Source organism: Genypterus blacodes, unplaced genomic scaffold (genome assembly GCF_046128005.1).
Source record: "Genypterus blacodes isolate CSIRO-AG114 ecotype Tasmania unplaced genomic scaffold, CSIRO-AGI_Gbla_v1 ptg000052l_1, whole genome shotgun sequence".
Classification (NCBI taxonomy): domain Eukaryota; kingdom Metazoa; phylum Chordata; class Actinopteri; order Ophidiiformes; family Ophidiidae; genus Genypterus; species Genypterus blacodes.
Genome location: NW_027466864.1, coordinates 2,826,728 through 2,847,877, shown reverse-complemented (window position 1 = coordinate 2,847,877; position 21,150 = coordinate 2,826,728). Strand labels below are relative to the sequence as shown.

Here is a 21,150-nt window from a genome sequence, read left to right as displayed (position 1 = left end):
AAAATTCAGGCAACAAAGTGTAGATATCTTCTTCAACTCTTTGAATATGATCAGGTGAATGTGTGAACATTTTTCAAAATGATATGAAAAATAAACCACAGCTCTCTGGCATGTTTCACTTGTTTCAGTTTGTTTTTAAAGTGTGAAAAAAATATAACATGGTCTAAATTTTCCAAAGAAATGAATTTATTGTCAAACAAACAAACATCATACATTAGATTTGTCAGTCAGACAAAATCTGAAACAATGAAAATCTACTGCCATTAATCAAACCATGGAGTCCTATGCAGCAGTTTTGTCATATATACGTAGTTGTGTGGAATAATGATTTATGTTTAATGATCTGAGATTTACTGAGGCTCTTACACACACACACACACACACACACACACACACACACACACACACACACACACACACACACACACACACACCTAACATTAATCGTCTGGACACAAACGACGCTGATCATCTCAGCAACATTAGCTGAACCAGGCAGGCCGTTTCCTGGGCCTCTCCACTATCCTCTTGTCTTGGTCCTTCTCGCTTGGTGTCTCACCCTCATACAGGACAACAGTCTCCACAGCAGGGGCCCTGCGCAGGCCGGGGCCCTCCATTGCGTAGATCTGGTGACGAATCTGAGACGTCTCTCTACACACCTTGCGGTAACAAAACGCACAAAGGACGTGCTTCTGCTTTAAGTGGCCGCACTCCACACATTGCTCAACGTTGTGCTGAGAGATGGACACAGAGGAAGAGGGAAGAAATGGAGGATTTAAATGTGCAGAGAAGTAAGAAACAGCATAAAACAGAGGAACTGGACAACTTTTGTGCTTTTTCCGAACATATGTGCCCATTCCCTTAACACATACAGTGAAGTTGTGGATGATAGACAGGTCTCACTGTACCTTGACCTTTAGGACTTTGCTGTCAGATCTCCTCCTGGTACGGTTGATCTCTATGGTGCGCCTCTTCTTGGGTACTGCCATCCACAGGATGCTGTCCAGGAAGGAAGGGTCCTGCTGATCGTCCATCTCCTGATCCTCCTGTTGCTGAGGCAGGAGGCTGGGGCCATTCAGTGCCAGAGCTGGAGCTGCATGCAGGGGAAATACTGTCACACCACAACCCAGCTTAGCTCAATACACAATCAGTCATATCAGAGGGGAAAGGCGGGTGAGAGGAAAGACAGCAACAAACGGAAACAGAGAGCGTGATGTTATATAATGTGTTTTGCCTCCCTAAAGGAAAGAGCTTGTTGTCATGTCTATTAACATTTAACGCAAGGACTCTTCAGTAAACTCACTCAGATGTCTGTCCAATCCCGCAGCCTGTAGAATCCTGCTTTCAATTTGAAGCAGGGAGCGCCCCAAGTTTTGAATCAACGCGTTTATATTCAACATGATCAGTGTCCGCACGAGGTTTATTCCGCTGTATGTGTCAACCTACACACGGTCACGGACGCTCGTGACGTCATCAAAACGCGACAATACAATCCAGCACTTCTTCTTTCAACGGGAGACAAGGCTTGTTATCGCCATCTATTGGTAAACACTACAAACTGCAGATGTATTGCGTGCTATTTTCTATGTATATTTTTTTTAAACATGTATTAATTCTTCACATCCAATTCATTCAAACATAAATGATTGAGATGGTTTCGGTTATTCTATTTGTTGTTCACAAGCCTTATCACATTGCAACTGCATAGAACTACTGGAAATGTTTTTTTGTGAAGGGAATGAGTTGCTGCGTGTTATAATACAATGCTTATAATGTATTCTGGTTCACTTCGCAGAATATTCATAACATGCCCTATATTATCCTATGATTTAATGCTTCTTCATATGGAGCGTCTTTGTATGTTCATATGTTTGTACACTGGGTGGCGGTATGAACATTATACTTCCAACAATACAGAAAAGAAGAAGAAGAAGAAGACCAAGATGGCGGAACGAGGCTATAGTTTCTCCCTCACCACATTTAGGTAAACTTTGTTAAAATAATCACGAAAGGCTACAGCGAGGTGCAAGCCTGCGGTCTATACTGATACTTTGTTAATGTGTCTTTGATCAGGCGTGTGCTTATTGTTCTTTGTAAATGTAAAAGCAGGTTTTTGGTGCACTTGCAGTTGATGCATTGTCATTGCCGGGTGCTGTTGAATTAGCTCTAGAAGATTTAGCATGGCGGCTACCGGGGCAGGTCGGTGCTTTGCTTTGCTTCAGTGATTAATGTAAACTCTGCGGTGAAATCGCTAAATAAAAAGACTGGCTGCGTGGACGAATACATTAAATAAATAATAAGCAGTGATATAAATGCGAACTGTGTTGAACATAGCCTGGCTAACGGTTAGCCTCGAAGCGCGAGTCATCCCGACTTGTGCTTTCAGTTTTGTTTTCATGTTTCGCTAAAACAAAGTCGTATTATCAAACACACTTTCCTCTGCTTCGCAGCAAAATAATGGATCCTATGTTTGTCCCACAGCCCTTCTGGTAAACTGGTGCAGATTGAGTATGCCCTGGCAGCAGTAGCGGCCGGAGCGCCGTCAGTCGGCATCAAAGGTAATGAATGAGTCCTGGATAAGCGACATGTTACTGAACAGAAGGTGTATTCTATAAATGTTTGTTCTCATCATCACACGTTTACATTGGGTGGACATTGTTTCTGCATCGCAATACATTAGAATATCGTATTGTAACCCCGTGATTGTGTAGCTGTAGGCTACTGAACCAGACTGAGACCATTTAACGCAGGTGATTTGAGTTGATGAGCGGATTAGTGTGACATGAGTCTGCAATATTCAACTTTTACCACAATATTTGAATTTGGGGTTTTCGTGAGCTGTAAGCCTTAATCATACAAATTGAAACAAATAAAGCCTTGAAATATTTCCCTTTGTGTAATTAATCTATAGGAGTTTCACTTTTTCAATTGAATTACAGAAATAAACACACAATATTCTAATTTATTGAGATGCACTTGTATGTCACAGCAGGTGTTTTAGTCTTCATTAGATGCTCAAGATTTTACATGATATACTGTATACAAAACTCACGTTGTGTATCGTGTATTTACACACTGCTCTGTATCTGTGTCTTCTGGGACAAGTCATGTAGTGGATAGTTCAATTTAATATTGTTCCAACAAATACTTGTAAATGTTTTAGAATTGTGTCTTTCTCTTAGTAATACTTCTACCTGTCTTTATGTGTCAAACCATAAGAATAAGCTGTTTAGACAAAATGTTCTCTACTTTTTAAAGGCAAAGTTTCATTTTCGTTGTGTCTTTCAGCCTCCAATGGAGTTGTCCTGGCAACAGAGAAGAAACAAAAGTCCATCCTGTATGATGAGCAGAGTGTTCACAAAGTGGAGCCCATCACCAAACACATAGGCATGGTCTACAGCGGCATGGGACCTGACTACAGGTAGAGACTTTGCAAATGTTGATACTTGTATTTATTGTTTCTTTCCCTCCAGACCAAAAGAGTGTTTCCATGTAACACAGGGACTCAAATGGTTCAGGTACAGTTTGGTCACATGTTTAAGTCCATTACAGTTGTGACCATGGGAGGGTAAATTCATTGCTACTAATTTGCAAGTTTACATACTGGCATTCTTTGAAAAATAAATCACCAAAATACAGATTCCATAACTAAACTTGCTTGAAAAGTTTTCCTCAGGTATCCATCTTTCTTTCAGTGTTGGAGAGTTAAAGTGGTAGTTTTACATACATATTTATATTTGCTGCAACTTCATAGGTCAAACATTGAGGATTGATTACACTGATAAGATGCATCAAATATGAGTATACGTGTAAAATGACAAACTATTAATTAAACCTTGACATTCATTATAAAATAAATTAAAGCTAGCCATCTACTGTGTACACTCACATATACAAACATGAGTTGTGGAAGTTTCATGCTGCTGCCAGACTCTACTAGTACTAATAAGATGTGTTCTTCCAGGGTTTTAGTGCGGCGAGCCAGGAAGTTGGCACAACAGTACTTCCTGGTTTACCAGGAGCCAATCCCCACAGGCCAGCTGGTCCAAAGAGTGGCCTCTGTGATGCAGGAATACACACAGTCTGGGTGTGTATACACAAACATGCACTTACACTAATACATAAATGTCCTTGATTGGATGTTCTTCCTGCTGCTGCTCAAAAGGTAGTCTCAGGAGTCAAGTTAGGCTGCTTGGGCTTACTTGATTTGTGCTTTTTTTTTCTTCAGTGGAGTTCGTCCATTTGGTGTGTCATTGCTGATTGCTGGATGGGATGAAGACCATCCCTATTTGTTCCAATCAGATCCATCAGTAAGTTCTTTCAAGCTGTATTAGAAGAAAATCAATGCTAGTTTATTTTCCTTAAGAGAGGTCGTCTTGGTTGTAGCAGACATTAGACATGCTGAAATATTATTACTGCTAATATTGTCTTAACTTAAAGCTGCAGCACTGAATTTGTTCAGTACTGTTGCATAACTGAATGCTGTGTTTCTCTGTTCCTGACAGGGTGCTTATTTTGCATGGAAGGCCACAGCCATGGGAAAGAACTACGTTAATGGAAAGACATTCCTTGAAAAACGGTAAAAGTTTATAATAAAGCACCTATGTACATTTTAGGTGCTAGTATACATCTGCACATTTTTTTTACGTCATATTTGTGAATGCAGATTGTGACTATTAATGGGATATTTGTGTATGAATTCTTCTCCAGACGAATAACATAGTGTTTGAGGCATATTAATTGAACTGCTATTCAAACAGGCAATGTTGAGTAATGTTACAGTCTCCTGGCCCATTTTGTGTTGAATGGTTTTTACGTTAAAATAATGTATATGCATTTCTTTTACTTTTTGCACATTACACAAATTGACAGTGGATCACTTTGCCCCCTTTCCCCCCCAGGTATAACAACGATCTGGAATTGGAAGATGCTATCCACACAGCCATCTTAACATTGAAGGTGTTTGTTAAAAAAAACATTTTTCAAGCATGTCATTGAATCAAAATGTTGTATTTTCTTACACTTGCACTCCTTTGCTTGTTGTGTTTCAGGAGAGTTTTGAGGGTCAGATGACCGAGGAGAACATTGAGGTGGGGATCTGCAACGAGGCTGGTTTCAAAAGACTCACCCCTGCCGAGGTGAAAGACTACCTGGCAGCCATTGCGTGAACACATCCGGCCAACTAACGGGGCACTCTGGCCACATTTCAAGTCAGTGACACAGCAGCATAGTAGCCAGGAGTTGTGCGACACATCACTCTGATGATAAAGTTATGCAGACTTTGGATACATTGTGTTGTTATACTAGTTTACCTTACCTGTTTTGAAAACATGGGAATTACCTACAAAAAGATTATACATGCGAGTTAACTGAATCTGAATTTGTATTTCACAATGTACTCACATTTTGCTAAATCTAATCTCAATTTATTGAAAGAACTGGTGTGTCATATGGCTTTTGTGTCACACACACGTACCTTAGTACTGTGAACTATGGCTGCTGTGTGAATGAAGTGGAATGTTGGCTCTGAGGGTAAAAATCTCAAATCTTTCATTGACTCCTAGGTCGTTGGGTACAAACCAATCCGAAAACAACTTTGCTGAATTCCTATATTGAAAATTAAATAGCCTGTAGTGATCCCAAGACAGAATATTTCAGTTTTCCTTTGGGAGAAAGGGACCATGGCTAAATTGAGTAGAGCCTTAGCATCCATTATTGACTTAAACCTACCCTGAACATTGGCACAGGCTCTCTAGAAACTGCCTGAGTGCACTTTGTGCGTACCATTAGAAAGATTGACAAACAAGACAGGAGCTAATGGAAGACTTTGAGATTAATATGTATGAGTCTGTTTGGTTGTACAACAGTTTTACACAATGTACCACTTTTTTCCAGTAAAGCAGCAACTATTGAATTTGTATTTTCTCCTCTGGTATCTGTCCACTTAATTCAAATAAAAGATGATGGTTTGACGTTGTCTCTGTGTTGAATTTAAATGGATAAGTGGTGAGGACAAATGCACTCGGCGCCCTAGCTTGAAGTTTAAGATGAATTTGTTGCTATTTTAAATATTAAAATAACATGTAAAATATGCTGTCATGGTGCCGCGTATGTACGTATTCAGAGCGCGCGGGCTGGGCAGCAGTGTTGAGCGCGCGCTAAAATCAGCCGGAACGTCTTTTCGGATGAAGTTGTATGCTTCCGCGTTTGTTTTGTTAGAATGAATCGCACTTTCGAATTTATTAAGTCAGCTAAAATGACTCAGTTTTATGTGCCACGTCACTCTTGCAGTAATAATACAATTCCTCTTTGAATTAGCATATTCTAAGGTTTTGCGGATGGACCTAGTTTTTCAGGCGGCAGTTCATCGTCACTCACCACGCACCAAGTGATGACGTTTGTGGCGCCAGAAATCAAGGGTTCAGAAAAGCGGTCCCGAGTATCAGCTGGTCGATATTTACGGTTATCTGTGCTATGTTAGCGGTATCGCGAAATCCAGTACATTTGAACCAGAGTAACTGCTGATTTGATGTTTATGTTGGTGTAAAATCGGATTGGAGCCAAGATGGTGATACTACGCAGCAGCAGCGGCAATGTCGGAGCGGAACCGGCGACAACTCCGAGTCCGAAGAGGAGGTCGGTGGAGTTGGATACAAGCGCCGACTTTCTATCGCTGCTTCCCGCGTCGCAGCGAAAGTCCGCCCGTTTGACCCGGTCCTCCCAGGCTAGTGGCGACTCCGGCAGTCCACAAAACAACACGATCAATGTGAGTGTGGCCATTCGTAAGACTTAGAAATACTCGTTCAACGCAACTTTCTTGTGCCTTTTTTTCTTAGTTTGCTAAGCTAACTAGCTGCCGTATCATCTTGTCAGTGTGAGATAATCTGACCGCCTGTTCATCCCACCGTTGCACAGTAACTCATGCTGCAGACCAGTTTTTCTGAGTAAAACCTACGTTCAAAATTGCGTGTAATCGATGTAATTTTAGCCCACTGTCAGCTGATCAGTCGTGAATCATCGGTATTGATAATCAAGTAAGTAGATGTTAGTTTTTTACAGCCAGGTGGTCGTTGTGTGTCCCCCAAAATGCAGTTCTAGGAATTCATCAATTGGATTTGATTGAAGATTGAATTTATTGCTATCGTTTAGCTTGCGCAAACTGGATATTAAAACACCAGCATGGACTGGATTATTTTCTCAAACAAACTATATAAATAAACTTCTAGAGCTTGAATTCATCATACAGCTGTTACTGTTGTAACTGGCTTATTGTGTATGTATATAAATGAGTGACTCATGATGTGATAACTTTACAAGGGACACGATGATACGAATCAGGAGGAGACAAGCGGTCTCCATCATTCATTGAGGACCAGAGGACAGAGAGTTAAACTGGAGGTTTCCTTTGCTGAAATGGAACCAAAGACCAGCTCCCCTGCGTCAGAAGATAAGACTGGAGGATATTGTACAAGGTAAGACTGGGTCACTTACTAAAAATAACATTATTTACCTAAACCAGGTAAGGTTACTATCAAATTCAGATTTCAATTATTATAGAACTTATGAAGTGCCAGGAAACAGCTGTTCTCAATCCAAACTCTTTTTTGGGCAATATTTGTGTCTAGCATTGAGACATGATTGAGCACTTTAATTCACAGATCTGATAAGATGTCATGAAGCAGTACTGGGATTGATCATCTCTTCCTTCTACAGGAAATCTCCCAGGCTGCAGAGAGAAGGACAAGCATCAAGTGGGAACCACCAAGCAGGTACAACGCACTACAGTGTCACCGCCTTTAATCAATAAGAACTGTAGTCTTGAATTACAGAGCTCAAAAACGTGCATTTGTTGTAGGAGGATTTGTGTCATATGACTGTGATCGCATTGTACAGATCCAAACTACAAACAATTAGTTAGTTAGTTCCTGTTTGAGAGCACCAGAAATCATGGCAATCGTTATGCCAACATTGGCAATATTGAGTCATAATGTAGAGGAGATTTGCCCACCTTACCGTTTTAACTCAAGGTTTGACCAAATGGTTTCTATTGATGTCCCAGATGTGTCGGAGGAGGTGGAGGAATCGTCCACTCCTAAGAGGAACAGATTCGATATCCAGACCAGGTCAATGGATGAAGAGGAAGATGAGGAGGATCACCCAGTCCGCCGTAGTTCTCGAATCACCCGATACAAACTGGACTCAAGAAACCAGTCGGCACTCTACGACCGCCTCATCACCAAGTGAGTCCACAGGCACACACACACACACACACACACACACACACACACACACACACACACACACACACACACACACACACACGACTACATTGAAACATCTTTGCATGATATACAATGTAACTTTTATTCATTCCAGTGGCCCCTACTGACACAAGGCAAAATTCTACAAGTTTATAAAAGGCGGGAACAGATACAGTAGTTGTTAAAGAACGAGTCACTAGATGAATGAAAGAACTTCCTAATCAAATATTCCGGCTTGTCCCTCAGCACGGCTGAAGCTGTTCTCCAGAAGATGGATGACATGCAGAAGATGAGATGCAGACTGAGGAGCAGAGACAGAGACACTCAAGAAGTAGAGGTAATGTCTCAAATTTTGTAACATAATAAAAATATCCGATTTCTTGTGTTAAAAGTGAACGCTGTTAAGGGTAATCAAGGTCACAGTAAGAGTTAAAATATGTATAAACTTTAAATGTGCATAAGTTAAGAATATAACACACCTTGGATCACTGCTACACCACAGTCAGTGGGGCATAGCACGCTCCCTCGTGCTGCACTGGGACACTCGGACCGCGCCCTGGTCCATCTGATTCCCGCATACAGGCAGAAACTCAAACTGTGTAAATCTGTTGTGAGGACATCTAAGAAGTGGACCAGTGAGGCTCTGGAGAACCTTCAGGCGTGCTTTGACTGTACCGACTTAGACGTTTTCAGGTCTGACACTGACAGTCTGGACGAGTACACAGAGGCTGTGACGTCATACATCAGCTTCTGTTAAGGCCTTCAACAATGACAAACCCTGGTTCACGGTGAAACTCATGCAGCTCCGGCGGCAGAAGGAGCAGGCATTTAGGAGCGAGGGCAGAGACAGGTTCAAAGAGGCTAAGTACAGATTTAGCAAGGCGGTGAGAGATGCTAAGAAACTGTACTCTGAGAAACTGAAGCAGCAGTTTGCGGCTAATGACACTGACCCACAAGCTGGAGCTTAATGCTCTAAAAACAAAGGAGATGGTTGTGGATTTCCGACTGAAAGCAGCCCCCCATCACTCTGTGTGACTCCACACTTTTCTATTCCTGGGATCCATCATCTCCCAGGAGCTCAACATCAGCTCCCTCACCAAAAAGGCCCAGCAGAGGATGTTCTTCCTGCGGCAGCTGAAGAAATTAAACCTGCCAAAGACAATGATGGTGCACTTCTACTCTGCCATCATTGAGTCCATCCTCACCTCCTCCATCACCATCTGGTTCGCTGCAGCCACTGCCAAGGACAAGGGCAGCTTATCATACACTGTGCGGAGTAGGTGATCGGCTGCAACCTGCCGTCCCTCCAGGACCTGTACGCCTCCAGGACCCTACCTGAGGCGGGCAGGCAAGATTGTGGCCGACCCCTCCCACCCTGGACACACACTGTTTATAACCCTCCCCTCTGGTAGGAGGCTGAGGTCCATCAGGACCAAATCCTCACGCCACAAATCCAGCTTCTTCCCTCCTGTAGAGGCAACTGTGAACAATGCAGGGTACATAAATGGCCACTAGGGGGCCTACTAATACCAGCTGTCGATCACAGTAGTAGTTTATGACGATGCATTATGTAACATCCAAACTATAGCTCAAAGCTGTGTTTGCATATGCATAGTGTTCTATTAGTTGCTAAGCTTAAACAAATATGTTTTGTTGTTAAATTTTCATGTAAGAAAGACCACAGAACAATGGTTTGATTTGATTTTGTTTATTTTGAAGAAGACTCAAATCTATGCTGAATGCTATGAATGTTGTGGCGGTGACCCTAAATTCTTAATTTGTAAAACTCTAATGGTATCCTAACAGAAATTGCAATCGTTTTTGTTGACGTTGGTTATAAACTGTAAATCAGAGTAATAATAAATAGTGAATTAATGCTGCTTTCTTTGACTTGTGTTTGCTCTGAGAAGTTGGGGATGTACACCAGGGGCAAGAGGCGGAGGTCTATGAGGACGGATGCTGAGAGTAAAGACACTGAAGAGGAGAAGCAAGGTAACGTGTCAAAGAACATTCAATCCTATTCAAATCTTCTAATGCAGTGATTTCTTCTCTTGCCATCTTTCCATTTTAGTACATTTCAAACATCACAAAGTCTTAATATCTCTAATTAATGACAGGAACATAATGATATATTTATTGAGCTGATTTGTTTTTGTACATTCACAGCTGGGAATGAGGGGGATGAGGAGGAGGAAGATGGAGAAGATGGGGAGGGAGAAGATGAAGATGTGGAGGATGAGGAAGAAGACAATCAAAGGCGCTATGACTTCAGACAACGGAAGACGGTGGTTCGCTACCAGGCACCACAAGCCGGTACGTCTTCTTTACTACCAGATTAATCAAACCATCGACTCACCAATCACTTCATACATAGGCTTCAACATCATATGTGATATTAAACACAACTTCCTATCAGATCAGTTACAGTTGAATGAGGTTTGGTGATGTGTTTCTTTAGAACCCAGGGAGCGCAGCATGTACTTCAAGGGCGGCTCTTCCCCAACCAGACGCAGGTTCAGATTCAGCTCCACGGCACCCAGGAGCCCATACAACAGAAGAAGAGGCAGCAGGTAAATATGACGGCGTGACAAACGCTTTGAATCCAGGTTGGATTACTCAACAATGAAAATATGCTTTGGGAACAACTTTAGAGTTAAGAGTTCTTTACTTAGCCATTTAAAGTTGTGTTTTCATACAGCAACACAGACTGCTAAATGCTCCCTACTATCATTTGCAATAGCATTTGGGCAGCTGTGATGCATTACTATCTGGCAACATAACAAATGTGCTAAGATAAATGGAGAGTCAAAGCTGTGTCACATATATAAAATATGTCCTCTTTATTATCTGTGCCAAATTCCATTTTTTTTTTTCTGATTCTCTTCCTCCCATCCTCAGGAGTAGCTCTGAGAGGTAAGGCACTGGGACCCAGTAGCTCTCTGGTTGTATGTAAACCTAGTTCTTGGGTGAAACTATAGGGCTTAGAGGGAATAGTTCTGAATAATAATCACCCTTTTTTGGTTGTTTCCTGGACACACAGTTCTAGCTGCTTTCTCACATTTTGTCACTTTCATCTTTTATCTTATACTTATATATTATTCTATTACTACTTTACTTACCATTGATACGTTGATACAGCGAGCACCATTGCTTCAATCGCCTCCAAACTCACCAGAAACATTGTTCAGGGGCCCAGCATCTGCGCACGGTGGCTTCCATTTCATTTACAGTTTTATTTTATGCTTTATCTGCACTACCAAATTATAGGTGTCTGAGATATGAATAGAACCACCCCAGCACCCCATAATGACATCATGAGCGACCTCATAGTCATATGACATCATTCTTGATGACATACGAATGAGGCGGGACTGTGTTGGAGGCGGTCTTTTAAAGGGAAAACAAAGCCCTGTTCCTTTCTAAAGAGAGATCATTAGCATTATGCCAAAGAAGAAGCGACTGCCGCCGTCGGCAGGCCGCAATGTAAAGTGTTAAATTGGCTGGAGCGGACAAATCTCCACTAAAATCGGGTAACAATTAGCAAATGAAATAACGGGGAGGATGTTACAGGAGGCAAGAAGCTACACCTTTTGTCGAGCAGCAGTTCCCCGTCAGCCCGGTTTTCTCAGTAACCATTAACAAAGGTCAGGGGTCAAGAGAATGAGCAAGTTGGCATCTACCTTCCTCAGCCTTCAATCACAGCCAAGCTCTACTCAGCCTTCTCCAGGGGAGACGGAGCCAGCAAGTTTTCAGCAAAGGTTAATGAGGAAAGAGCCTTGGTCTGCCTTGCCTTGATGAATTTAGATAATACACTTAAGCCAAATGTAAATATAGAAATAAGTTCATCTCATCTATTGCTTTTTTTGTGGCAAACTCAAATTGTTTTTGTTCCCATTATGGTAAAATTATCATTCTGTATATTCTATGTGCAGTTAATTAACATCTGTATGATGTATCATGCTGAACTTTAATGTCCACTGTACATCAGTTTAGTTCAGTCTGATGTTGCTTTACACAATGTAATAACGTGTATTGTAGAGATCGATGTACCTCCACTATTCAGGAATTCCCTCTTTTAATTGCTCAGGTAGGCTGAAGGGCCAGGGGTGACCGAGGTTGTATTATGATGGCAGTTTGCATCTTTTGCTCTTGCAGAAGGAGACATGCCATCCACAGCAGTGATTCCACTTCCTCCTCGTCAGATGATGAGAAATTCCAGAGACACCGAAGTAAGAACAGGAGCAGGTCGGTCAATAGGTGAGACCCTCAGCCACATACAGACGATTACATTACATTACATTGCGATCATCTGGCAGACGCTTTTATCCAAAGCGACTTAGACCACTATGGACAACAGAAGTGTTTTCTAATGCAATTGCACCGTAGATTAACAAAGTTGACCTTCTTTAAACGTGTATTTACATTTCCCTCTAAAACTCCGAAGGAGTAATGAGAAAGATTCATTCAGAGTTTAATCTTAAAACCAAATGGAATTTTACTTGTTTGTAAATAGGTTGCAAATTCACCTTTTCTGTTTCCCCTCCAGATGTCTGCCTATGAACCTTGTGAAAGAAGACCTGCTTGGGATCCAGAAGGACAGGATGAAGATGGGAGCCAGCCTGGCCGATGTGGATCCCATGCTCATAGACAGAACGGTAAGAACACAAGTACTTACAGATAAATTCTTCTGAGAAACAAGGACAGGTAGAGATATTGCTACGTATTCATTTCTGTGTTGTATAGAAACAGAGAAAATGATAACACTGTGGCTGTCATATAGGTTCGTTTTGACAGCATTGGAGGGTTGACGCGACATATCTCAGCTCTGAAGGAGATGGTGGTGTTCCCTCTGCTCTACCCAGAAGTCTTTGAGAGGTTCAGCATACAGCCACCCAGGTAACAATGTGTTTAAGAACCAGAGAAGGTTGACATGCTGCACGTCATCCTTTCATCATTTGCCTTCACTGGGAGATTGTGAGTGGTGCTGATGTCGGTTTTCCACAGTATTCCAGAGCCTTTGTGGCGACATCATCACAGAAGCGTTAAATACATTGTTATATGCGTTACATGTTCAGTCTCTGTTTCTTTGTTTCCAGTCTTTCTCTCACTGATTGTTCTTCCCTTCTCCTTGGTTTATTTCCTCCTCCCACTGCCCCAGGCTGCATGTGGATTTTAATATTTGAGACGCTCATGTAATTCTAATTCTTTTTGGTGTTCTCTTGTCTCTAGGGGCTGTCTGTTTTATGGTCCTCCAGGCACAGGGAAAACTCTTGTAGCCAGAGCACTGGCCAATGAGTGCAGCCAGGGGGAAAGGAAGGTGTCTTTCTTCATGAGGAAAGGAGCCGACTGCCTCAGTAAATGGGTGGGAGAGTCGGAGAGACAGTTAAGACTTCTGTTTGACCAGGTAAACGTCTTTCCCACACGTCTTCCCTCATGATGCATTCCTAATTATAAATACAACAAAAGCAGGCTCCACTGTATTCTGACATACTAATCTTTGTTATTGCCGCTTTGTCTGAAGAATATTGTGATCTTTGACTGATTACCCTCTGTTGAATTTCTCTCAGGCATACCAGATGCGTCCTTCTATTATTTTCTTTGATGAAATTGATGGTTTGGCTCCAGTCCGGTCCAACAGACAGGATCAGATCCACAGGTGAGCAGTGGTTGGGTCATGTGTGAACGTAGTAATGATGGGTGTGTGCTAGACTGCGAAAAAGGGAAATGAGAATGATTGTTATTGTATGGCTTGATAACTACTTATAATTAAGTAACAGTTAACCCGTTACTCGTCTGTTCGGAAGATGTTGCTGACCTGAGTTTCCAAAATGAATCTGTGTCTCTATAGTTCCATTGTTTCCACCCTTCTGGCTCTTATGGATGGACTGGACAGTAGAGGTGAGGTCGTAGTGATAGGAGCTACAAACCGACTGGACGCCATCGACCCTGCGCTCAGACGTCCAGGACGCTTTGACAGAGAGTTCCTCTTCGGCCTGCCAGACAGAGAGGTGAGAACATTATTATTCAGTCATTATTATGTTTTGATTTCCACGCCAATACTGGAAATGGCCTTGAACTGAGGTAAATAGACTGGACATAACATGGTTTGGGTCCTTTAGCTTTCTGTTCTTGCAGCTTTGTCAAATTCAGTGTGTTCTTGTCAGTGGATCACACTGGCCAAAATGGCTGCCACAGAGACTGGGTAGCTCATGGGCCCCGTTTCCCTCCACTGTGGATGCGGGATAAACATGTGCTACACACAAACTAGTATAAAACAGGGCTCTATTGACAGTTGACGGGTCGAGACATTTGTATTTGCCATTGTTGTCTGCACCGTCTACTCTTCTGCAAAACATAATACTGCAGATGGTGAGGGTGACCGAAGACAGAAACAATAGCTGTGAAATCTCTACACAGAATTCTCTCACATCACCCCAAACCTTCTGAGATGAACAGAAACATTCTGTCGTGTTCCGTGTCTACAATTTGTACTTGTTCCTGTCAATACTATTGACAATCGAGTTCTGTTTGTGATCTACAGACCCCAGACACCAAATCCTTCAAAATATCAGATTCTTAGCCAGAATAATCATGTGAAATCCTCTTAATACAGATTCTATGACCGTGCACACTGTTTACCCTTAGAATCAGTAGTTGACTCTGACCATTCACTCACTGTGCTGGTAAGATTATTAGGTGGTTTTCAGATGATCCTCTCCAATGTCTCCTATCAAATCTTAAGAAACTCTTTGTAGCCTGCAAAGCATTCATGCAAATTTAGATTGTTAATTCTTTTATTTCTTCTACGGTAGGCGAGAAAAGCCATTCTGAAGATCCACACCAGACAATGGACTCCTCCACCTTCTGACACGTTTCTGGAGGACCTGGCAGATAATTGTGTCGGTATGTTTACACGCAGAGAAACTTACTGCATACTGTGTTATACTGTATCAGTGACAATTTACAATACATTTATAAAATCACAAATTCCATCAATTCTAACAGTACCACATTGTTATCCCACAGGTTATTGCGGTGCAGATATCAAGGCAGTGTGTACCGAGGCCGCCCTGTGTGCTCTGCGGCGCCGCTACCCCCAAATCTACTCATCATCTCAGAAACTAGTACTCGACGTGAACTCCATCGCCATCACAAACGGGGACTTCATGTCTGCCATGGCCAAGATGGTGCCAGCTGCACAAAGGTATGACAAATGTAGCTATGCAGCACATTGATGGCCCCGGGTTCTTATATGTATAGCATTGAAATGTAAACGTAAACCTTCCTTGTTTCTTAGGGCAATCGTCTCCCCAGCCAAGGCTTTGATACCCGCCATTCGTCCTCTGCTGAATACAGCCTTGCAGGACATTCTACACACAGTCAGCAGAGTGTTTCCACATGCTGAGCACGGTTTAAAGAGGAAGAAGGAACAAGGTGCATTCTTACTGTCCTTTTTTTTTGCATTTATTCTTTCCATCCTGTCATTTTGTCATCTTTTTTTTTCACGTCTACAGCTATAATGGATTAAGCATGTTACTGTAGTCCTCAGTCAGATATTGGGCGTGTTTGTACATTTCCAGATGTGCCTTGTGCTGTGCCTGAGGATGATCTGGTGTTCAGTGAAGGTGAGGATTCAGAAGTCTGCTCCAACTCTCTGCCTCAACGAAAGTCACCTGCAGCTAACGGACTCCTAAACCATAGCAGGTAGGTTCACTGTCATGCGGCGATCAATGCTGCGTACCAGATTCTGTAGGAGTAAATGCAGCCTTAATCTCCTTACCGATTCAACCATTTTGATGTCTCTTGTCTATTCTCCTCGTCTAGGAGTGTGTTGAGCCAACCGACCTCCTATCGTCCCCGGCTGCTACTGGAGGGCAGACCAGGCTCTGGCCAGAGCTCCCACCTGGCTCCTGCTGCTCTCCACGCTCTGGAGAAATTCACTGTGTACACTCTGGACATGGCTGTGCTGTTTGGAGCCAGTGCCACTGCACCAGAGGAGACCTGTGCTCGGGTAAAAACCGGATACCACAGTGAAGACTTGAAGAAAGATGATATTTATAACCTCTGAGTTTTTACCAGATTTGAAATGAACATCCTACTAGAACCTGAACAAAATGAGAACTAATTAACCTTTCATTGATTTGGTTCAGCGTTATCCAGATTGAGTGTTTCCTCCTTACAGCACAGAAGCCACATTCACAAAATTATTATGTTTTGATTTCCACACCAATACTGGAAATGGCCTTGAAGTGAACCAAAGAGACCCTTGGGTCCTTTAGCGTTCTGTTCTTGCAGCTTTGTCAAATTCAGTGTGTTCTTCTCCGTGGATCACACTGGCCAAAATGGCTGCCACAGAGATTGGGTAGCTCATGGGCCCCGTTTCCATCCACAGTGGACGCGGGATAAACATGTGCTACACACAAACTAGTATAAAACAGGGCTCTATTGATGGTTGATGGGTCGAGACATTCGTATTTGTCATTGTCTGCTCTTCTGCAAAACATATTACTGCACATCTCTGTTTAGATTTACATCTACTTTTTGTTGTGTTGTTCAGATCTTTGTTGAAGCCAAGCGTACCTCCCCCAGTATCCTGTACATCCCCCACATCGGACAGTGGTGGGAGACCGTGGGTCCTGCCTTAAGAGCCACTTTCCTCAGCTTGCTCTACTCCATTCCCGCCTTCTCTCCCATACTGCTGCTGGCCACCTGCAACCTGCATTACGAGCAGCTCACTCTGGAGGTATGACCGCTTAAATTGCATTGTAAGGGCGGAGCAAAGCTTCTTAGAAAAAAATGATCAGAGTTGAAAAATGTAAAATAATTGGCTGTATGCTGCATCTTCAAAAATGATCTCTGCTATAAAGTTGATAAATCCTCCCTCCCCTGCGTCGCCTCAGGTTCAGGAGTTGTTCCGGTTGGAGTATGGGGAGGTTTTCCATGTCCAGGTCCCCACCAGCAGAGAAAGAAGAAACTTCTTTGAGGACCTACTCCTCAACCAGGCTGCCAAGGCCCCCGCCTCCAAGAAGAAAGCTGGTGAGAGATCGATTCATTTGGTAACATTTTCCAAATCTATGCCCAACTTAGTCGTGTTATGTGTGTTCCGTGGAAGATGTTATACTTCTTACTCATTACTTCTTCTTACTCACTGAGGGTTTGTATCACATTTATTTGAATGTGACAGCTACTCCAGAGCCTGTGACAGTGTTGATGTAGTGTAAGTGCCTTGTGCGTCTATTAACCCTCAGCTCTCTACAGCACTCCAGGCATTAGAAGTACTACCTGTCGCTCCTTCGGCTCCCCCGCGTCAGCTGACCAAAGAAGAGGCCCGCCGATTGGAGGAGCAGGAGGAAGGCACGCTAAGGGAACTCCGCCTCTTCCTGCGTGACGTCACCAATCGGCTGTCCCAAGACAAACGCTTCAAGGTCTTCACAAAACCTGTGGATTTGGAGGAGGTAGCTGTTCCCTTAAAATGCGTTTGATTAGCTCTAGTTCACTGTCTTTTGATACTATCTTGTGTTTGCTGCTTGACCAAGCTCCTCCTCCTTTTTGTGTGTGTGCCTTGTAGGTACCAGACTACGCCGAGGTGATCAAGCAGCCGATGGACCTGTCTAGTGTTCTGTCCAAGATTGACCGCCATCAGTATGGGACAGTCAGTGAGTTCCTTCATGATGTGGATCTCATCTGGCAGAATGCCCTGGAGTACAACCCTGACAGAGACCCGTCAGGTACACACAGTGAACACACACACTTGGAATAAGCTTGGTAATGCAAAGTGTATCGACCTTGTCTTATGCATACATTTTCAGTATTACTCTAAAGAGGAAAAATGGATGTGTAGCTTAATAATTGACCGTGTGTGTGCTTCCTTCAGATCGGCAGATTCGCCACAGAGCGTGTGCTTTGGCGGACACCGTCCATGCTATCATAAAAGATGAACTTGATGAAGACTTTGAGAAGATCTGTCAGGAGATGAAGGACTCACGATGTAGAAGAGGTGTGTGTGTGTGTGTGTGTGTGTGCGTGTGTGTGTGTGTGTGTGTGTGTGTGTGTGTGTGTGTGTGTGTGTGTGTGTGTGTGTGTGTGTGTGTGTGTGTGTGTGTGTGTGTGTGTGTGTGTGTGTGTGTGTGTGTGTGTGTGTGTGTGTGTGTGTGTGTGGCTAACATACACCATACTGCATTAATACATACACAGCACATTTCATACAAATTGCTGAAGCGAGCAGTCTACAAGATTGTGACGTGGACGGAATCACTAAGAAAATTGTAACGACTTCTTCCTCCCCCTTTGTTCTCGCTCGCTGGATTATGTCAGCTGATACACACACACACACACTGCTGCAGTTCACCCTGAATTAATCGCTCTTTTAAACACGATGAGTTTCCACGAAGCAGTTGCTACTAAATCTTCCAAACATATCACACATCGTTCCTGTAGATATGCAGTGTTGATGTTTCCATTACTCACAACCGCCTGAGCTGCCTTTTAAAATTACCAACACAACGCAATGCTGATATCATTTCAATATGATCAACAACAGTAACCCACAGTGTGCAAATTAAACCAAAGAGTCTATTTCATTGGCTTGTACCTGTACTTGCTCACTGACAATAAAGTTGAATCTAATCTAATCTAAATCTATAAGAGCGGGGATTTCATTAAATTCACTAAAGGAATTATATTGTTGCAGACTGCTACTTTAAGTTGTGCTTTTCCCTCAGTTTACCAATTCAGTGGTGATATTCACATAGAGATACATGATTTCAGCCACTGTAACTTAATACAACTGAGGGCCATAATGTGCAACGTTTGCATATGTGTGTAAAAGCGACTTGAGACGAGACTTTCACTTTTTGTCTCCACCAGGTTGCTCCACTGCAAGGTTGGCTCCCTCCTACTACCACGTCCTTCCCAAACAGACGAAACCTGCTGCCGAGGTCAAGGCCAGTGACGCAGCCTCAGCAGGAGAGACTGTACAAGCGTCAGCCGCAGCTGCTGCAACTACTACCACAACACTCAGACATGCCAGCACTACCACAACACCCAAACACACAGGTAGATGCCGAATCAATCCAGTGAGTGACAACAGGGATGTAAACACAGAGACGGAAAGAGAGTGTAATGGCCAAAAAGTGTCAGAAATTGTGAGTGAGAAGGGTCCTACTGTTAGACAAGAAGCAAACGGAGTAGCTACAGCAGAGGAGTCCATTAAGAAAATCCAGGCTGAGCCAATGGAGGTGGAAGCAAGTGAAAGGAAGGAGCCTCAGACCTCCACCACAGAGCCTGCTGGAGCTGGAAAAGGAGAGGACGACATCGGTGCAGGTGAGCTGTCTGACTCTCAAACCGACCTGCAACTAAAACACTGAAGTTGAATTCCAAATGTTCTTGAGAATCCAATAAATCCCTCACTCAACAAAATCAATGTAGCAACAGGCATAATACAATCTGTGTTCTGGGAAAAGGAAGTGTGAAGTCATTGTCACCGATGTGCGTTGTGTTTCAGAGAGGAGCGCCAGGCGCATGACTCGGGCTCTAAAGAACGCCGTGCAGCAACAGCAGCAGACGATGGATGTGGATAAAGCTATACAGATCCTTGAGCAGGAAACTACTCCTCTGGTGATGGACAAAGAGAAATTAAAGGTGCAGAATGCTGCGTATGCCTTCATCCAGTTCTTTGTAGTGTTTTGGAGTCACTTTCCCCTCACAGAAGCACCGTCATCTTTACACTGATTATTTTGGGGGGTTCGGAAGTTTATAGCTGTAAATATCGTCATCTGTCTCATTCGTCTTCCTTTCCCGTGGCGTTCTCCTCCCCCAGGAGCTGTTGGAGAGAGTCGTGACCAAGACGGATGGCTACGAGGTGTACAAGCTGGAGAAACTCTATGCGTTGCTCTGCCAGAGCATCTATAGACACAGACGAGACTACAACAAAACCACACTAATACAGGTTAGTATGTTTATTGAATCGTTTCAAGAGGATCTCACATAAAAATGAGGATAATTACATGTAGACTCTTTATATAACATTGCCAGTCTTCATTCATGAATTATTGCGTTGTTATGTGATGTTTTATTAACCTATTGTCCTCGGTTGCTGTCCTTGTTTTCATCAGGAGTTGGAACAAGAGATTGAAGACTTCTGTTGACCGTTTCACAGGACCGGTGTGACCGTTTTTAATGGTTACACATCAACCTCAGCTGTGTAAATATACAAACTGCTTCTATTTTCTTAGTAATCTACACGCGAGCTAAATCTTTGTATTAATGTCATTTTTATTTAATTAAATGTTTGTACTTTAATTAAATGTCTGATTTGTCCTTTGTCTTGTCCCCCCCCCCAACAATATGACTAAATGCCCCTGAATGCCAGCTAGATAACAAATGTTGTCGCTTTATATCATGATCTTGTATATTAGCAGGCTGACTCACTTTCGTAAATTGATTTTTGTATTAGAAGTTGGCACCATCATGACTGTATATTTCACTTTAGAGCTCAACGTTTCTTTCAATATGTCTTTACTTGGAGATTAGGGCTTCAACTCAAAGCCAAGACTGACTCGATTAACTTAATGAATAAAATAAATGACATGGCATTAACATCGACTCCTCTCTGTCGTAACTATTTATTCAAATTTGTCTTTACTGTACACCAACGTGACAACAAATATGTAAAACTCATGATCAATTTAAGTCACATTGTTTTGAACGTGTCTGCTGGCTATCTAATTTATACACATCGCCACAAATATATATATTTATATACTTATACTGTATTTCATATGTGACACTTAATCGAGTGCAACAATAATAGTTTTATCCAAATAAAGTTTTAAATGTGACATTTGCCAGCTAGCGAATTCAAAGGCCTTTTTTAAAGTACTGGTATGAA

General features: G+C 42.6%; 3 protein-coding genes and 2 non-coding genes across 6 annotated transcripts; 4 read left to right on the top strand and 1 right to left on the bottom strand.

Moving 5' to 3' along the window:
• Window positions 1-359: 359 nt before the first annotated feature.
• Window positions 360-1,491, bottom strand: mrpl32 (mitochondrial ribosomal protein L32). 2 transcript variants are annotated; one of them, XM_076150375.1, is made up of 3 exons: window positions 1,304-1,491; window positions 909-1,111; window positions 360-734 (listed from the first exon to the last, which is right to left on the bottom strand). In XM_076150375.1, exons 1-3 carry the CDS (start codon window positions 1,398-1,400, stop codon window positions 483-485), a joined length of 552 nt encoding a protein of 183 aa, XP_076006490.1. In that variant the 5' UTR covers window positions 1,401-1,491; the 3' UTR covers window positions 360-482. The 2 variants fall into 2 exon arrangements, with proteins under 2 accessions (XP_076006490.1, XP_076006491.1); XM_076150376.1 differs by having other exon boundaries at window positions 909-1,093.
• Window positions 1,492-1,920: 429 nt separating this feature from the next.
• psma2a (proteasome 20S subunit alpha 2a) lies at window positions 1,921-5,972 on the top strand. The gene is made up of 8 exons (XM_076150372.1): window positions 1,921-1,984; window positions 2,482-2,558; window positions 3,289-3,421; window positions 3,965-4,087; window positions 4,229-4,310; window positions 4,506-4,579; window positions 4,902-4,959; window positions 5,052-5,972. Exons 1-8 carry the CDS (start codon window positions 1,944-1,946, stop codon window positions 5,166-5,168), a joined length of 705 nt encoding a protein of 234 aa, XP_076006487.1. The 5' UTR covers window positions 1,921-1,943; the 3' UTR covers window positions 5,169-5,972.
• A 420-nt stretch (window positions 5,973-6,392) lies between these two features.
• On the top strand, window positions 6,393-20,841 carry atad2 (ATPase family AAA domain containing 2). The gene is made up of 28 exons (XM_076150356.1): window positions 6,393-6,766; window positions 7,318-7,472; window positions 7,714-7,769; window positions 8,060-8,240; window positions 8,508-8,598; window positions 10,172-10,253; window positions 10,428-10,574; window positions 10,720-10,831; window positions 12,417-12,518; window positions 12,808-12,916; window positions 13,042-13,157; window positions 13,491-13,665; window positions 13,829-13,917; window positions 14,110-14,269; window positions 15,074-15,164; window positions 15,288-15,465; window positions 15,559-15,695; window positions 15,842-15,965; window positions 16,086-16,272; window positions 16,819-17,004; window positions 17,162-17,297; window positions 17,520-17,716; window positions 17,830-17,989; window positions 18,136-18,258; window positions 19,128-19,583; window positions 19,765-19,901; window positions 20,080-20,208; window positions 20,375-20,841. Exons 1-28 carry the CDS (start codon window positions 6,566-6,568, stop codon window positions 20,405-20,407), a joined length of 4,050 nt encoding a protein of 1,349 aa, XP_076006471.1. The 5' UTR covers window positions 6,393-6,565; the 3' UTR covers window positions 20,408-20,841.
• Window positions 14,392-14,526, top strand: LOC143001048 (small nucleolar RNA SNORA5). The gene has a single exon (XR_012963684.1). It is a non-coding gene; the product is annotated as a small nucleolar RNA SNORA5 (small nucleolar RNA).
• Window positions 16,552-16,686, top strand: LOC143001049 (small nucleolar RNA SNORA5). The gene has a single exon (XR_012963685.1). It is a non-coding gene; the product is annotated as a small nucleolar RNA SNORA5 (small nucleolar RNA).
• Window positions 20,842-21,150: the final 309 nt, after the last annotated feature.

Excerpts from the sequence above, each read along its gene's own strand:
- mrpl32 (XM_076150375.1), bottom strand. The coding sequence starts at position 1,400 with ATGTTGAATATAAACGCGTTGATTCAAAACTTGGGGCGCTCCCTGCTT. Across the intron at positions 1,112-1,303 it reads GGGATTGGACAGACATCTGA|TATTTCCCCTGCATGCAGCT; the intron begins GTGAGTTTACTG and ends GTGGTGTGACAG. Across the intron at positions 735-908 it reads GCAAAGTCCTAAAGGTCAAG|CACAACGTTGAGCAATGTGT; the intron begins GTACAGTGAGAC and ends TCCATCTCTCAG.
- psma2a (XM_076150372.1), top strand. The coding sequence starts at position 1,944 with ATGGCGGAACGAGGCTATAGTTTCTCCCTCACCACATTTAG. Across the intron at positions 1,985-2,481 it reads TTCTCCCTCACCACATTTAG|CCCTTCTGGTAAACTGGTGC; the intron begins GTAAACTTTGTT and ends TTTGTCCCACAG. Across the intron at positions 3,422-3,964 it reads GGCATGGGACCTGACTACAG|GGTTTTAGTGCGGCGAGCCA; the intron begins GTAGAGACTTTG and ends GTGTTCTTCCAG.
- atad2 (XM_076150356.1), top strand. The coding sequence starts at position 6,566 with ATGGTGATACTACGCAGCAGCAGCGGCAATGTCGGAGCGGAACCGGCG. Across the intron at positions 13,158-13,490 it reads TTCAGCATACAGCCACCCAG|GGGCTGTCTGTTTTATGGTC; the intron begins GTAACAATGTGT and ends TCTTGTCTCTAG. Across the intron at positions 19,584-19,764 it reads AGAGGACGACATCGGTGCAG|AGAGGAGCGCCAGGCGCATG; the intron begins GTGAGCTGTCTG and ends GTTGTGTTTCAG.